General features: G+C 38.7%; 1 protein-coding gene across 3 annotated transcripts in view; it reads right to left on the minus strand.

The window, feature by feature from the left end:
* SLC25A13 (solute carrier family 25 member 13) overlaps positions 1-18,406 on the minus strand; it is a 140,839-nt gene that overhangs the window by 64,210 nt on the left and 58,223 nt on the right. For all 3 annotated transcript variants that reach the window (XM_042472754.1, XM_042472753.1, XM_042472755.1), the window contains 2 exons: positions 17,706-17,821; positions 2,541-2,680 (listed from right to left, as the gene is read on the minus strand). In XM_042472754.1, the coding sequence (XP_042328688.1) occupies positions 2,541-2,680; positions 17,706-17,821 (256 nt within the window). The remainder of the gene's footprint in view (positions 1-2,540; positions 2,681-17,705; positions 17,822-18,406) is intronic.

Raw genomic sequence — 18,406 nt, forward strand, 5'->3', positions numbered from 1 at the left:
TGATTCCACACTGGAGCATAAAAGCCCACTAGGTGACCTTAGGCAAGTCACATTCTCTTAGCATCAGAGGATGATTCCACACTGGAGCATAAAAGCCCACTAGGTGACCTTAGGCAAGTCATATTCTCTTAGCATCAGAGGATGGAAAAGGTAAACCCCCTCTTATGAAATTTGTAAAGAAATCCTATGATAGGGTCACCATAATCCATAGATGACTTGGAGGCACACAAGAACAAACACTATGGACAGCAGCAACTTCTGACAGCAGATACTAAGAGGCAATAATGTGCCAGAACACAATGCAGAAATAATCCAGTTTGACACTGCTTCAACTGCCTTGGCTCAATGCTAGGGAATTCTGGGAATTGTAGTTTTATGAAGTATGTAGCCTTCTCTGTCAGAGAGATCTGGTGCCACATCAAACTACAATTCCTAGGATTTCGTCACACTGAGCTAGGGCAGTTAAAGTGGTGTCAAACTGGATTATTTCTGCACTCTGCTTTATACCAATGTCAGTCTGAGAGATGCTCCTCCCAAACCCCCACCCCTCATCCTTTCCTCTATTCTTGATATTGCTGGGTATGCCACAAAGCCTGGCCTGCACCCTTTAAACTAACCTGCTACCCTCAAGTATATCAGATGATCCTATCCCATTGCCAGTATCAAAATAAAATTCAACTGCCAATTCATGAATGTGGAATAGAAGGAACAGTAACTTGTCTTTTGCCTCAAGAGTGCTGGATCCACCCGTCCATGAGCCCTGATATTTTTATCGTGGGATGGAAACATGTCATCTCTGGTGGATGCTGTTCAAAGTTCATAGAAAGACCTAACATTTTCAGAATACCACAAAGTCACTCATGAGTAAGGGGGAGGAACTGAAAAATCTTGGAATAACTTCTTGCTGTAGACAAGGTAGCAATCCAGTGGTATTGCCACTGTATAACTAAGGCCATAAACCCATCTCTCTCTCTCACACTAAAACTACTAGCAATTTGTTTTTATGAAAGGTCAGTAGGAGAATCTGTACCCACAGAGCCACCATTCAAATGAAAGTTTCAAAATGAAGCATTTCTGGTAGTTTTTGCTACCGCTCAGTTACAGTCTTGCACTGAACGAAAACAGCTGGATGTGAAAGACTTGTACAGTACTCTTACGATGGTGAATTTGGAACAGCACCTGTCAATATGAAACAGACACTGTTTGAAAGGAGGTAAAATTCATGGTGTTCTGAAATCTACACCACTTTCCTAAGAGCCAAGATGGGCTAGCTCTGAAGTCAAGTGAAGTTAGCAAAATGATAGTCATTAAGACTAACAGAATGTGATTATACTACAGTATATCAGACATCCAACATCCTCTTCAGACAAAGAGTTAATTAGGCTCCGCTCCACCAAGTCAATTTGAAGCATTTGTCCTAGTAGCATTATCTTAATTATTCCTCAATCAAAACGATAACACTTCCTACTGTGAACTAACATCCTTATGTAAACAAAATTACAGACTCCATAGTCATGAAATATGATCCTTTGTCAAAAACTCTCCTGCTCTTTACCACATATCCAATTGAAACATAACAGAAGCACTCATCTTGTCTTGCCTGGAGTCACATGAGGTTTTAGCACCATCTGAAAACAGTAATATGTTTCTGAAGTAGAATTCTTGAAGTGTATCCCATCCCAAACATAAAATAAAGACAAAATATCCTTACCTCAATTGTAAATACAGAAGATAAAAGTATCCACCATGTAAGATAAGGAGTTATGATCTGGTGCCTTTGGACATCCATAATCTGTATTTTAATCCATCATTCTTTATTTTTTTATCCCTCTGTCTCCCATATACACAAACAACACTGCATAATTCTTAAAATATCACATTGGCATTTGCCAGTAAGTAGCTGGTTGATTTCCAACAAGTCTTTTTAGATCATTCATAGGTTCCCGTTCACTTTTATATGGAAATACACAAAAACTGTATAGCAGAAGGAATCCATTTTATCTCTTTGAATTTTAAAGCTGACACTTCCAGAATGTAGGTTTGGCAGTACATCTTATAAGTTGCATCTTATTCGATGACAGCTCAAAATCCCCTACCTTTGGTTACAAATATCCAATACAGCTGAATTCACTGAATGAATTTTATGTGTATGTGTGCACACACGCACGCACACACGCGCGCGCACACACACGCACGCACGCACACACACACACACACACACACACACACACACACACACAGACCCTACTGCCTTTAAACATCTTTAGTGCCAAGTCCTCTCAACCACACTCAGTATATTAAATTGAAGATGTTGACTGGAACCTTTCCAAAAAATATCTATGCTGCTTTGAGATGCCAAAAGAAAAATTAATGCTTACATAGCAATTTCAGTACCAGCCAACAACATCTTACAAGCATCTAACAGCCTAAAAATACAGATAACCTGTGTACAGTGAAATCAGTGAGAGATGGGGATTAAATCACACAATTCTTTTTTTAAACCTGTTTACTCCGATTTAAACATTTATTGCCAAACTCACCAGCAAGAACTGGGTGAACTCTGCATATGTTAGTCGTCTTTTCCGATCTTTACCAAAATGCAGCTGCACAAACTCTGAGTTCCAGTTAAAGGGAATATGCTGGTGAATTGTGGTCTGACCAAATACTTGCTTAACATCCTCTGTGGATTAAAAAAGAGAGAGAGAAGACAGTGACAACAAATTAAAAAATGGAACCAATCTAGGACAAAGTGGGAACCATGCAGCCATTTAGATGTTATTAGACTCCAAGTTTTAGGAGCCCTAGCAACACAGCAGTGGAGAAGAATGCTGTGAACTGTAATTCAATAACACCTGGAGGGTCAAATGATTCCTATCCATGTTCTAGGAGATATTTATAGATTTTCACTATATCATAACTCTGGATTAACTGGCAGCCAGTTCACAGGCTCAGGCAATATGTCAAACTACCCCAAGACTACACCAAGCCATCACTTTCCCCATTTTGCCTAGCCCTCCTTTCACTAAGTGATGCGAGCAATAGCATTAGTAACAATTTGCTGTTAAGACTACATATAACAAATCAAATCGTGGTTTGTCCTTAGCAATCCTTATCAATCAACTTTTTATGTTTGCTCTCCTTGAAAACGCTAGTATATCGAGCTGCCATCTAGCATTTGTCCCAAGTCATCAAAACAATATTCAAGTTATTTTAAGAGACTGCTTAAACTGAACTATGCAAGTCAGAAGAAATCATGGCGCCAATTGCACATTTCCAATATTCAGGGCTAGCTGTGCTGGCCATACAGCAAAGTACAATAATATCCAAATTCCACAAAACAGTGATGCCTTTATTGGACCAACCCAAATGCACAAAATACATGATGCAAGCTTTCAAAGCTCCACTGGCTTCTTCATCAATATTTTCATTCCAATATTGTTTCTACTGTGAAATCACCTGACCACCTTTGCTTTGTGCTGTTCATTGTTCAAGATTTTGGACTCTCTAAAATGAGACTGCATTTCTCTGTATCATTTGGTCATACTTAAACCACTTTTTTCTTTCCTTGTTTAACCTGAAAATTACAGTATCAAAGTTTGCTACAGTGATACTACCTTCGGTGTATCGTTTTAAAGTAAGGGATGGTTGGTTTCCTGACAAAATATATATTGAATTATATGGCACAATTACCTCATTTAGAAGTTCTAAATTTATTGCTTTTATTGACTAATTGTGATAGTTATGTAACAGGCTGCTTTGTCCTGAGTCTTCTATATAAAACAAGTACTTCTTCCTTATGGTTCACAAACTCCTATGCAAGCTCACTAGACTGGTCTTGAATTTTTCCTTCTTCCTTCACTGAACTCTTCACTCATTCATCTCAAACAATTTCACTGATCAGAGCACTTATTCCACAGACATACTGCTGGAATCAAATGCAGAGTTCATTCATGCCACATGAACAAATTTATAACATTTTGGCCTGCTTAAACTGACAGCCCCAGTTGCAATATCTACTGAAGATCTCCTTCCTGCTCTATTTTTTCCTTAATTGTACCCAAACCCAACTTAAATTTAAAAAGAAAGGAAGTAAGACCATCATCTTAAGCAGAAAAAGAACTCTTAAATCTCTAGCCTCTTGAAGGAGATGAGCCATAAAACCGAATCACACATTTTTACTACTGCTTTCCTCCCAATTTGAAAAATTATTAAACACAGCCAGAAATTGCAACAACTTGTGTTGGAATTGATAGAAGAGAGGGGGAAAAAACTCCAGTATGTTGATCCTAGACTGCCAGCTGCTGTGGACAGATATAGAATGATGGAGAGAGTGACAGACAGGGAATCTGTGATCCTCCCAATGTTATTGCCGCCTATTCCCATGGACCCTAGACACCAAAGCCAATAAGGGGTGATGGTGGGTGAAGTCCAAAATCACATGGTGGCCAAAGGTTCCATACCTCTGATTTTAAATTTGTTAATAATTTCTCAAGTGGCCAGCAAGTTCATTTTAAGTTCACTTTAAGCTCAACACTGACTATACATTAATCCTACTCAGACATTCACCTCCACATAACCAAAATAACCTAAAAAGACAAGAATTGGCCCCATTCCTCCTGCCCCCATTTGCTGAACTGAAAATCCTATATTCATTATCTCAGCTACTGCCAACCAAAGGCTAAACAAACAGATTCACATCACTGGCCAAATTTCTAGTTCCTTTATGGATTTTTTCTTTTTCTTTCAGACACTATGACAGAACTGAGATACCATTTGAAAAAAAGGGAGAAATCCAGCATTTCAACATAGCTGTGGATGACCAGCAGTGTCACCCTTTCACATACCCTGGAATTAAGTGTCACCTTAGGGTGAAAAATCTCTTACTAAATGGAGATTCTCTCTCTTTTAAACTGACCTGCAGAAGTTTTCATTCTTTCAACATTATAATAGAAGTATTTATTAAGTAATACAGCTATTCAAAGTTTGCATTTACTATCCATCCAAGCAGCAAGCCAGGATTAATTTATTGTTTTAGGTTAAAACAATCTGAAAAGTCAAACATTTATAACTTGACGGAGAAGTCTAAGCTTTTACCCTGTCAGTGTAGTTAACTTATTGAAAAAGGCACCACCATCTTCTGCTAAGGAGAGAGTACAAGGCAAATTGGAGATTTTATAAGACATTAAATTACATAATGGTGTGAAAGTGAAGGCAGTCTTATACGGAACAATACCAAGGTTGTTTTTTGAAAGAATCTGACAAGGTCTTTTTATATTAATGATAGTTAAGGGTCTGGAAAAATAATAATAATGTAGAATAAGAGCTGGAGTTAAGAATCCTACATTCAAGGCTTTAAGGAACTGATTCAGAAGATTCGATTTTCTTAAAGATGTGAGAAACTCTGGGAAACACTGGGGGAAGAAATACACCACACACTCCTTTACTCCAGGGGTTTTTTGCACTGATGTAAAGTTTTAAAAAGATGTTAACAAAATAATGTTCTCCTAGGGGCATTCCCACATTGGCTTGCCAAGTGAAATAAGGCACAGGGGTCTGGTTACTCTAACAGTTGTGCCAAAGAGGGAATTTCAGCAGATGTTGCTTGTCATGCAAGCATCACCTGCTGAAATTGTCTCTTTGTACAACCACAGGGTCCTGTTCCTCATTTGGCAACCCTATTCACACCTCCACTTATTCTGAATGGTGTCAGGCTGATGGAGAAGAAGGCTAATGCACAGGTATTAGAATTTGTGGGGTAGCCTAGCCCACTCATTAGGTTTCAAAAATGACAGGAAGAGAATTTCTTGTTTGAATAGCTATGCTATAGTATAGCTATGAAAGACCAGCAGTGTGATCCTTATACACACCCTATTCCTGTTAATTTGTAAGCTGCTAATTTATTTACTTTTTTTGGTGTGGAAGTGGGATGTAAATATATATTTCAACAACAACTACAACAACAACAACTGGGCTTTGGTATGTGAGCAGGATGGTGGCCACATATAAACCATTAACTAGTCTAGAAGAAACAGCAATTTCACATATCAATGTGCATTCTTCTACATCCTAAGGTTAACAAGTGTCTCCTTTGTTAGTGCAGTTTGAGCTTTAAACCAAAATGTGCTTGTTGTTCAAACATACCCTTTTCTTTGACCTCACCTATCACTGGAATATGTCCCCCATTAAACTTCTTTAAAATTAGTCACCCCTTATGCTGAAAGAGGTTGCCCACCACCGTACTACAGGGTTAACAGAGAACAAGTCCACTGAATGCAGTGGGGAATACTTATGAGTAGAAAATAAGATTCTACTGTAACAGATTTCTCCTTTTGAGGTAATAATCTTCCAAGGCTTTACTGGGAGTAATATGCACTAAATTGATTGGATCTTGATCCCAAATAAACAAGCACAGGATTATTTTATGTAAGCAGTCCTGAGATGGTTTTTACAAGGCAGTTAAAACATTTAAATAAATAACTGTTGGACCATAAATTTCATAAAGTTTTAAATTCCAAATTGTATTCTAACATATATTCCATGTTATAAAAGATGTATTTTATGTCCTCCAAACCTTTTTCAAGCCCTCCCTTAGTCACATTTTTCTACACTAAAAGGCCAAAACATTATAACCATTTCCTGCTGATCATTCCGGTGGTTCTTTTTGTATTTATTCTAGCAGCCCCAATAGTTCATATTTTGATGAGGTCTTCAGTCAAACCAGTTATTAAGAGGAATGCATATTCCCTAAAATAAATCGTGCTATTGTTTTCCCCTCCTACAATGGGATTTCCTCAGAGGTCTGTGTCTCAACAATCAGAACTGCAAAGTCTATATGTACCTTCCTATGACTAACCACAAAACCAAACAGACCTCTTTTACCACTGAAGAAAGCATCATTGCCACATCTTGTTGGTCTGACACTTAGATGCAAGGAATCCTCACACACACACCCTTATCTCTGTTGGGTTTTAAAGAGTAAGTATTTGTCATTTGTCATGAAAATGTTCAAATTCAAGAAAAAGTAGGGAAGGTCCATATGAAATCCAACCCATCTGATTCCTCCCACAGTAGTTAAATAATGATCTTAAACATTCAAGGGGGCCCTATGTAGTTAAAGAGACACCCTACAAGTCACACATGGAGCTAAGATTTTTAAATGTATCAGTATAGAGTCATGATGGCGAACCCGTGGTAGGGGTGCCACGTGTAGCACGCAGCGTGGTTTCGCCAGGCACGGGGGGCGGGGGAGAAGGCGGAACGGGCACGTGCCTGTTCCGCCTCCTCCCTGCCATTTTCGGGCCGGCGCCTAGGAGGAGGAGACAGAGGTGCGTGCACGTCTGCCTCCTCTTCCCAGCTTCCCTTCACTCCGCACAAAAGGGTTCCATGGAGCCTTTTCGCGCGGAGCGAAGGCCGAGTAGGAGGCGGCTGGGATGCGTGCCCAGCCACCTCCTCCTCCTCCCGGCTTGCCTTGGCTCGCCGGGAAAGGGCTTCACTCTGTCATAGGCATTAGCTTTAAAATGTTTTGCATGTCAATTTCTTTGGCCCCCCCCCCCCCCCCGCTCCAAACAGAAACTGGATTTCTATTCTGTCTTTACTACAAAATGTGACTCAAAGACAGAAAAAATATTTCCTTCTAGATTCTGCAGTCTTAACCTTTCTTACATGTTCACAGTTAAGGTGTGTTCTCCTTTACAGTCAGTTTGCTATCTGAAGAGCTGTTCAGTGCAAATCCTGTCTAAAGCTAAAGACACATAAAAAAGGAAAACAGAAGCCTTCAGGTTCCTGGTTACAATATGTATTTTGTTGTGTTGTAAAAAAAATATTTCTAAGGTAGGGTCTGTGACCTATGCATACAAATCAGCATATGCACGTGTTCCTCTCCTTTTGAAAGAAATTGTGATGCATTTCTTTCTTTTTGGGGGGGGGTGATGCATAAGTGGCAACTTTTTTCAAGGTATTATTATTCCTTCAACCTTCATCCTTGCAAATATAATCTCAAACCTTCTGCTTTAAATAATATTTTACAGTGAGTCTACTCTGAAGTAAATGAGCATACTATGTGACATATTAAAGCACCCAGAGTTTAACAACCAATGGTCTAAAGTCTTTTTATCTCTGGTTTCAAGGTAACATGTTTATTTGCAAATAAAAAGATCTAAGATTAAAGATTTCAATGATGGTGCTGCCACAGCAGTGGGTCCCCCCCCCCTCTTTTTTTTTTTAGTTGAGGCAGGTCAAATTCCTCCCAAAATTGCAGCTTAGATGTTGTCGTTGTAGAAAGGATGGTTATATTTCAGTTCTCAGTTAACCAGACAGTGACCTTATACAGTTTGAATTTACTCTCAAATTGGCTCTCTCCCACCTTCTCAATACCAATTTCTTCTTCTTTTTTTAACATTGCATGAAGAAACCAGAAAACACAATATTTTAGCCACTGAGCAGACTGCATTCTGAAATCAGTCCACTAACTGGAAGTGCTCTCTGTTACCTCTATCTTTTAAAATTGGAGCCATTATAGTCATTTGTGCAAATCCACATTTAGCCTTTCATAAAGAGTGGATTTTTGACCCATTGAACTGGAAGAGCTTCTGCGCTGTTCTCCTGATCTTTGACAAGATATCCCACAACAACAGAGAAGACAATTTCTTGCTGGTGTGAATTTGTATTCTGTTGTTAAACTCTGGATGCTCACAAATGGTAGATCTACTTCAGCTAGCTTGCGCTCTGATGATTCCAAATGTTGTTACAAAGCTGTAGAGAACAAAAAACAAATACCATACAGAAAGGCAAATAACAAGTGTGCGAAATCCAATTATTGTTACTGAGACAAGTCTTCCTAAGGAGATGCAGACAACTGCCTTGGGCAATGTCAACTGCTTCTTCATTTTTCAGAGGTGTGTGTGTTGGGGAAGCAGACATTCTAATTAGGCTAGAAGAAAGGGTAGTATCAGCCAATTGGTACTCAAAACTATCATTTCCATCTGTTGTTATATACGCTCAAGTCAATGTCAACTTATGGGCACCCTCTGCTAAGGTTTCCTTGGCAAGTTTTATTTAGAGGAGGTTTGTCCTTGCTTTCTCTGAAGCTGAGAGCGTTTGGCTTGCCCAATATCACCCGGTGGGTTTCCATAGCTGAGTGGGGATCCAAACCAACACGCAGACCACTACATCATATTAGCTCATTCATTCATTACAGAATCATTAATGCCAGGTTGTATTTCTCAGAACTCAATGTTCAAGAGAGATAAAGATAGTCATAGTATAAGAGTCAATGGTCCAAAACACACTGCAGAAATAATCCAGTTTGAGACTGCTTTAACTGCCCATGCCCAGCGCTAGGAAATCCTGGGAATTGTAGTTTATTGTGGCACCCGAACTCTCTGACAGAGAAGGCTAAATATGTCACAAATCTACACTTCCCAGAATTCCCTAGCACTGAACCAGGGCAGTTAAAGAGGCCTCAAACTGGATTATTTCTGCACACATTCTCAAAGACTACAGTTTGGTTAAAGGCCTGTGTTTATGGGCACTAGATGTTTAGGAAATACATTTATGGTTTCACAGCCCCAGGTAATTTCCCCCAATGCACTATTTACTCAAGTACATTTCCAACTAAACCTCTCTACATAAGTTATGCAAAAATAAACTGGATTCTGCATCACCAGTCTTTGAAGAACCTAGTAATGGAACTAGGCTTGGGTCCAGTCTATTTGAAATATTTTATCTCCCTGTATGAGTTCATTAGGGTTTTAAGAGCATCTGGAGAGGCCCTTCTCTCTGTCCCACCACCCTGTCAGGCACGTTTGCTGGGAACAAGGGAGAGGGCCTTCTTGGTGCCTGCTTCCCGACTGGAACTCCTTCCCTAGAGAGTACAAGCTGGTCCTGTCCTTGCTCTCCTTCTGGTGGCAAGAAAAAAAATTGTGCTCCTAGGCCTTAATAATGCTGAGGTTGGGCTCTTAATGCTGTGTGGTGCTGTGTGAAGTTTTTAAAGAATCTCTATATCAGGTTTTTTATTTTTATTATCTTTAATGTATTTTGATATTTTTAATTGTTTTAATAGATGATTATTTAATTGTATATTCTATACTTTCATTTATCTTTTGTAGTGTTTTTAATCTGTATTGTTTTAAAAGTTGTTAGTCGCCTTGAGTCCCATTATTGGGAGAAAGGCAAGATATAAATTAATAAAACAATTAATAACAACAACAACAAAAAATGGAAGCAATTTTTGTAATAATTCCAAGATATAGGTGGAATATAGGCAAGAACTGAGTTATATATATATATATATGTGTGTGTGTGTGTGTGTGTGTGTGTTTTTGTTCTTCAGATACACCATAATAGTTTACAAAGTTTACTTTGAAAAATGAACAAGGGAAGCATTGTGAATTAAGAACTCATGAGGTTGTACATATATTTCTGTCATTCAGGTCAAGAGATAATGTCCTTTTTCATCTCCACCTTTCAATAGCACCAGCATTGCCCTGGAAACACTAAGTCTGAAAATAATAGCAAAAAAATGTAGTTTGCTTTATGTTTTATACAAGTCTTCTGTTGAACTTCCAATACAAAACAAAATATCCACACACCAAAGCTGTTGTATATACCCATGGTAAACTAAATATGGGCATTGTCACAATATATGAATTGAAAGCAGAAGTTTCTGTATTTCATATAAGTGTCATTCTTTCATGTAGGAAATTTATTGTGTGTGAAACAGTTCTTAATTTTTAATAAGCAGACAAGCAAATGAAGTTTTATTCCTCATCCAGACATCATCTTCTTTCCTCAAAGGTTTGTACTTTGCCCATTCGGGTTCCCAGATCTTTCAGTCTATACCCATTAATATTGAAATATGACAACAAAAGTCATTCTACAAACTCTAGCATAACTACTTTTTAAAATTAAGGTTTCCCCATTCAGGTTTTCCTTCACTCTGTTAAAAAAAAAAGGACTGCCTGCATGGCAGTCATTCTACACAGTTTGCAAAAAGACAATGCAAGTTCTAAGCAATAACCTCTGATATTCGGAAAGCCAGAAGTTGTTAAATTTGCTTTGCCTCCCACCCTTGCAAACGAAACTCTCAGAATTAAAGATAAAGGTTATTAAAAGGACTGTTAATTTTTAAAATGTTGACATTTAGACCCAAGCATCTAAACTTTTCTTTATTAAACCATCTAATAAAGGAAATCAAAGAACTCTGCCTCTTTAATGAGGCATTAAAATACAGTAATACAAAAAAGGAAAAACTGTTAAGCCTCTTAAACCCCTGGACTTACATTATCAGCTTTTATGTGCCTGTCAACACTCAAGAGTAAGAAGCAATGGTTTATTCTCTGTCTCAAATTTAAAAGCCAACTAAACTTCCTTCCACCTTCCCGCTGAGATCTTTAACTCCTGGCAAAGAGCAGCAGCTTAGTCTAAAATGTGGTACAAGAGGCCAAGGCAGCCACTATCATTTGCAAGCCAAAGCACATGACTATCTCCCATTTTGTATCACCTATTTAAACAACAGCTAAACCTCCTTTATTTTAGACATGAATGCTTGTGAAGGTGGGAAGGAGCAACAGAAAGTCTTTGTGTTGCTGACATCAAGAATGGTTTGGATATATCAAAGTAATAAACACTAATAAACACACTGAGTGCTACAGAATTAGGACTAATTTTAAAAAAATAAACACATTGCATGTTTACTGGAATTTGTTGGAGAAACGAGTGAGGAGAAAGTGACAGGGACAGATAGCCAAATGATCAACAGAGCCTAACAGAAAATAGAAGTGCATCATCCAACTTTGCAGTGTCTTTGTGGTTGAGTTTCAGTGGCATGAAGCAATTGTAAAAACCTTGTAAAATACTGTCTGATAGGAACATAGGCAGGTGCCTTAAAGTCAGTTCATTGTTCTGTTTAGGAGATCAATTTTAACACTATTCAGGCATTTATAAGGTGTGTTGTTTGAACACATGAAGAGTTAAGACTCCCAAGTCCCAAACTCCTTAATTGTCACCTAAAGCAGCACTACTCAAAGTGGTGGTCTTTGGACTGGCCTTGATCTCTGAGACATTCACCGCTGGTCCCTGTCAAGTTCCCAGGAAAGCAAGAAACAATTGTATCAAAGGGGCAGAAATACAGTTGGTCCTCTGTTTTTTGCGGGGGAATGTTCTGGATCCCCCCCCCCCCACATACACACAAATGGAGGCTCGCACATATTTCAAGCCTCATAGGTTTGAATGGGTGTGCCTCCGTGTGCGCTCCATTGGAGACAGCAGAGGTCACCCCTCCGCAGGCAATCAAGGGCACGTATCTCAGATCTGCGAGTTAGGAGGGGCAACTGTATAGTGCCATTACCAGCCACATCGGAAAAAATAATTACCGGTTCCTCCGTATCAAACAGGCTGAGAAGTGCTGATCTAAAGCACCATGTCTGAAGAAGAGACACTTCCAGCAATCACCTGTGAAGTCTCCTCCCACACCCCGCCACAAGAGCAAGAACCAATATTTCCCTAAAAGCCTCCCAATTCTCTGTCCTGGGTATTGCCTGCATTGATTCCAATTTCTCTAGGGCTTCAGGCAAGGCTCTCTCTCTTCTATACTCAGAGATGGAATGTGGCATGTTTGTGTGATGTGGCCAAAATACAACAGTCTCAGTTTTGTCATCTTGGCTTCCATGGAGAGTTCAGGCTTGCTCTGTCCTAGAAGCCATTTGTTTGTCTTGTTGGCTGTCCATGGTATTCTCAGCACTCTTCTCCAGCACCACATCTCAAATGAGTAGATTTTCTTATCTGCTTTCTTCACTGTCCAGCTCTTACATGCATACATGGTGATGGGGAATACTATGGCTTAGATGATTCTACCTTTAGTGCTCTGTTGTATATCTTTGCACTTTAGGGTCCTGTCTAGTTCTTTCATGGCTGCCCTTCCCATTCCTAATGTACTTCTAATTTCTTGACTGCAATCTCCATTCTGATCAGTGTTTGAGCCAAGATATGGCAAATCTTTAACTATTTTGATTTCTTTATTATATAGATTAAATTTATGTAGATTTTCCATGGTCATTATTTTTGTTTTCTTTTGTGTTCTTTCAGAAAGCCTGCCTTTGCACTTTTTTCTTTGGCATTCCTCAGTAATAGTTCCAAGTCTACGATGTTTCCTGCTACTAGTATGGTGTCATTCACATATCTTAGGAGATGTTCCTTTCTCCTATCTTTACTCCTCCTCCTTCTGAGTCTAAACCTGCTCTTTATATGATATTTTCTGCATACAAGTTGAACAAGTAGCAATTGCAACTGCATTTACATTTCTATACCACTTATCTGTTCACTATCTATAAGCCAATTGCCTCCAACAAGCTGGGCACTCATTTTACTGACCTGTGAAAGGATGGAAAGCTGAGTCAATCTTGGAGCCCTGGCTGCAGTACCAGTTTAACCACTGCACAACCAGGGCTCCTGTAGAGAGGTAAAATGTATCCTTGCCTGACCTCTTTTCCAATTGGGAACTCTTCTGTTTCCTCATATTCTGTTCTAACAGTAGCCCCCTGTCCTAAGTACAGATTTCTTATCAGAACTATCAAATGTAGTGGCACTCCCATTTCATTAAGAGCACCTCATAGTCTTTTGTGATCTATGCAGTCAAAGGTGTTTATAAAGCACATGCTGATTTTCTTCTGGAATTTCTTGGTGTGCTCCATTAACCATTATATGTTTGCAATGTGGTTCCTAGGTGTTATTCAGACATTTGTTTTTGTTATTGTTATTTAGCATGACAATGTGAGTAATTTCATACATTCCAGTTTTGTTGTTCACACTATAGAACCGCATCTCTGTGAGTTCTGTTGCTCACAAGTGCAAGCACCTGAATAAAGACAAAGTTGATGATGCAAATGTATTTGAAACACATTCAAGGCATGCAGAATTTTATCCTGGTTCATCTTGGTTCTATTCTCATTGGTTATTCACACAGATGATGGTGCAAATCTTTTGGAAAAACTCAGGAAAATACTCTCGATCGATTATCTTAGGTTAAAAGGGTTTTTTGGCAGCCAGACTTAATCAGATGCATTCGAAATGGATGTGAACAATGAAGATTCAATTCAGATTATACTTGTATTATTTTCACCATGTGAATAAACCCCTTAATGTCTCTTCTTTTTCTGAACATCACTTGGACCTCTGGGATTTCTCTCTCCATATATTATTGAATTCTATGATGCAGAATTCTGAGCATAATTCTGTTTGCATTAATTTCGCTTCTGACCAAGATATCAAAATCCATGGATGCTCAAGTCCCACTGTATACAATGGAATAGCAAAATGTTGTCCCTTTTATATATTATATTATATATTACCATCTGATAATGTCTATGCATGTAGTATAACATATATACTATCCCTTTTAATATACTTAAAGTATATTACTTAATAAGAATCAGTTGTAATTAGAGATCACCCAGTATTTGTAAAGGCCTGTTACAGACAGCCAAAATAAAGCTGCTTCGAGTCACAGTGGAGGTATGGTGTTTCAATGATGCATGCGTCCTAAGGTCCAGAGTCAACCCCAAAGCCCCACTCCAGATCCGGCTGGAGCGTGGCTTTGGTGCGACTTCTTGACTCTTAGGACGCTGCATCATTGAAAACCATACCTCCACTGTGGACTCGAAGCAGCTTATTTTGGCTTTCTATAACAGGCCGAGGTCTCTTCCAACTCTATGATTCTATGCACAATTCCTGTTTCAATATCCAATTTAAAGTATCTTAAGAAGGGATCCTATCTTAAGGATCACTTTACTCTTTTTGATTTGTAAACTGTGTTTTTAAAGTTCCTTGATGGTTACCAAGGTATGGTCTCAAAAATGGAGAAAGAAGATTACATGATTCAAATGCTGCTCTGCCGCATCACATTCACTGCTGTGAATGATAAGCAGATGGCAGAAGAGTGAGTTCTACAGGACAGTGGTTCATGCAAACATTAAATATTTTAATTACTTTTGAGAAACAAAAAAAACAAGGATCTTTAAAAATGTTTTAATTTAACATTTAGCCTCAGATCTATGACAGCAACTAATTAGTGGGGGGGGGGGAGGCTTTTCCTCCAAGCTTGGCCAACCCAAATAAAAAAACAAATAAAAACAAACAAACACATTCTCTAAAACATTCACATTAAATCCAAACCAGTACTTCTTACTTTGGTATACCCCTACTTATAAAGACTGCACGTTGCAGAGAAACAAAAGTGTTATTTTTCAAATTTAAGGGAGAGAGAAAATGAACACAAAAATTTATCAATAGGTCTGGGGAAATATAGGTTTCACCAATAAGTGTGTATGTTTAAAATGTGTGTAAGTTTCACCAATAAATCTGTTAAGTACAAAACAAAATGTTTAAATTAATTTTGTTTTGCTTCCACAGGGGCTTAGAAATTTCTTCACACAAAATATGTATTTTTGAGATTAAACATGTTTTACAACATCACCTCCATGAATCCAAGACATGGGCACAAGGGTAGCTTATTCTTAGAAACCCATTTAGACAAGTGTCTGACATTCGTAGGACTAAATTGCCACCTGCCTACTCACATGTTTCTATTCTGTCTGGAAGAACAATGCACAAATTACCAGCTGTGAAAAAGTTCTGAAAGTAGGTTGGATTTCATTGAAGTTTTTATTTTTCTTTCAAAACACTGCATTTCCTAACTTTTAAAAAATATTTCTGTATTACTTTTTGCTAAAATTGGCTCTAGCATTGTTTACACAATTAAAATAATAAAATTACATGGTTGGGGTAGAACAGCATTCACAAGATTTTTAAATGTCTCTAATCCAAAAGCCCAGGCATACTTTCTGGTCAAATTATGGTCACAAAAGTAATCTGTAATGTCAAGTTGCAAAACAATAACAACAAAAATGGTTTCAGAGGGGCTTGTCTTAACATGTGCAGGCATACATATTTAATCAAACAGCAATAATAAGTTTGTTTCTCTACAAAATGCAGTCTTTAAAAGTAGGGGTATTTCAAAAAGAATGCTGCTCTTACAATAGTAAGGGTTATTTTAATTTTTTCAGAAAATAAGCAGGTATACCTCAGCAAACAAAGGAGATGTGTCCCTGGGCATTACCTTCATAACACAAAATTTGGTACCAGAGGCAGAAATAGCATGGAAAGTATAAGGCTAGGTTCCTGTACTACAAAACAGAACAGCAAGTCAACATGTTTTAGCAAGTGTTTTATTTAAAACTAACAATGTGCAGATATATAAACAAAAATCATTCTGAATCTTCTCAAGACCACTTGAAGGCTCCTTCTAAAATATACCCAGGAGTGATTTTCTTTCATCAGCTTCCAATTTTCTTATGATTCTGTCTTGTTGGCCATGCATACAGGTCTATTTGTTTGTTTGTTTGAGCATGCTGGGGTATCTGGTGAGGCAGGCTGCTCCCCCTTTTTCTTTATGTTTTAATATTCACACATACTCAGTAAGGGATTATGGTGGCAGCTGCTGTTCATTTTGCCTGTTGTAAGCAGGGCATATAAAGCTACAGCAGGATTAGCTAGAGCAGAAGCCTATTCTTTCTCACCAGAAGCTTTATTGCATTGATTACTATAAACATGCTACTGCAATTTGACTTTGAAAGTTGGTTCCTACAGATCTTCTTCACCATCCAGCAAATGCTGAGACTACTAAAAATCACTTCCAGCTAGACAGAAGACCAGGATGTCAAGGGAAGCTGGGTAGATATAAAAAGACTTTGCAAAAAGGAGCTTCTTCATTAGAGGCTTTGGTCTGGTATAGCCTGGGGCTGATTTTAGGGCTTGGGAGAGCAGAGTGTCCACACATTCCCGAGCCCTACCGTGCTATCCGGGCGCCATCATGGCTCACCTCATCCACATGGGGGCCGCCATGATGATGTATGCACAGCGTCCAAACAGCGTCGTACCACACGGACGTCACTGTTGTGCGCGAGGACAGCAATGGTGCCCTGCGTGGGTTTTTAAGGCTTCGTGGAGAATGCAGCATTTGTCTGCTGCAGTCTCCATCCGGGGCAGAAAGGGGCGGCGTCTCATCACCCCTTTCTGCCCGTCTGTATCCCCCCCTTTTTACAGAAGTATCCCTGTGCTTACAAACACACAGGGCAGAAACCAGTCAAAACTCACTTTGGAGGCCTATTGATTTCAGTGGAAAAGGCAGAGTACATGTAACTCTCTTTCAGTAATGTTAAGAACACTTAATTTGGGTGGGACTGTGTCGAAAGTGTTTTGACTCTTCAAAAAGAATGTACACAGTTGTGCAGAAGTTGCACGTCATCTTCTCAAAGGAACCACAATAAAAGCCTTATACTCAGATAGGAACTGTCTTTATCTGCAACTTAGTGATGATTATAGTACTTTTTGAACCACAGCTAAATCCAGTGCCAATCCCACCTGCAGGACTGGGCCTACCTCAGTAGGGATTAACATGCAGAAGCACAGATATTATATCAAAACACAATGAAGTTATTTAAAATATCTCCCTATAGTATCACAAATTCAAATAAAAGTAAAACCCACATTATCAACCAAAAATAATAATAACAGGAATAAATTCATATATAGTACAACTGCCAATCTAATACACAAGTATTATAAGTGGTATTTTCTCTATAATAAATAGAGACATGTACAATAAAATATCTCATTTGAGGAAGAGGGAAGGGTTAGAATAAAGGTCTTACCAAAAGTCACTTCTCCTTTGCCAGTTTTGTCAAAAAGCTGGAAAGCCACCATGAATAACGCATCTGGAGCACAGAGGACAGATTCAAATGCTACAAATTCTTGAAAGGATATCAATCTAAGGAAGAAACAAAAAAATAGCCAAAAAATATTAGATACATTATTAGACCGTATGATATATTGGGAGCTGGAAATATTGGCAATTCAGGTCTTAATAAAAAATACATACATTTTAATTTATAGCTGCATTGCAAATAACTATCATTGCTTGTGAGATAACACAGTAGGTTAGGTCTCTGCAGCACTCCAAATGTGCAAAAATTAGCTATAAGGGACATTGGGTGCATTTCAACTATATTTGGAGCCCCTTCTAGACACTTCAGGGCATCAAAATGAAATTTTGTGAATTTTTTCAAAAATATTTTTGCCTGTCTGAAAATGCCCTCTAGGAGCTCAAGAAGGTTGCTGAATATGGCCTTGTGATCCCTAGAGGACCTTTGAGGGCAAAATGTTTTAATATTTTGTGTATGCCAGCCGTGCAGGGGGTGGCACAGCCCTCCAAAGTCTATGGAAGGCTAATGTAGCCCCCCTAGTTGCCCTTCCCTGCCCTAGGGTGTGGTGTTGATAGATTCATGTATTTTATTTTTGACTTTTCCCAGTATTTGATTTTTACTGCTGCTAGCTGCCTTCAGTACCACTTGGG

Source organism: Sceloporus undulatus, chromosome 6, assembly GCF_019175285.1.
Source record: "Sceloporus undulatus isolate JIND9_A2432 ecotype Alabama chromosome 6, SceUnd_v1.1, whole genome shotgun sequence".
NCBI classification, from domain to species: Eukaryota; Metazoa; Chordata; class Lepidosauria; order Squamata; family Phrynosomatidae; genus Sceloporus; species Sceloporus undulatus.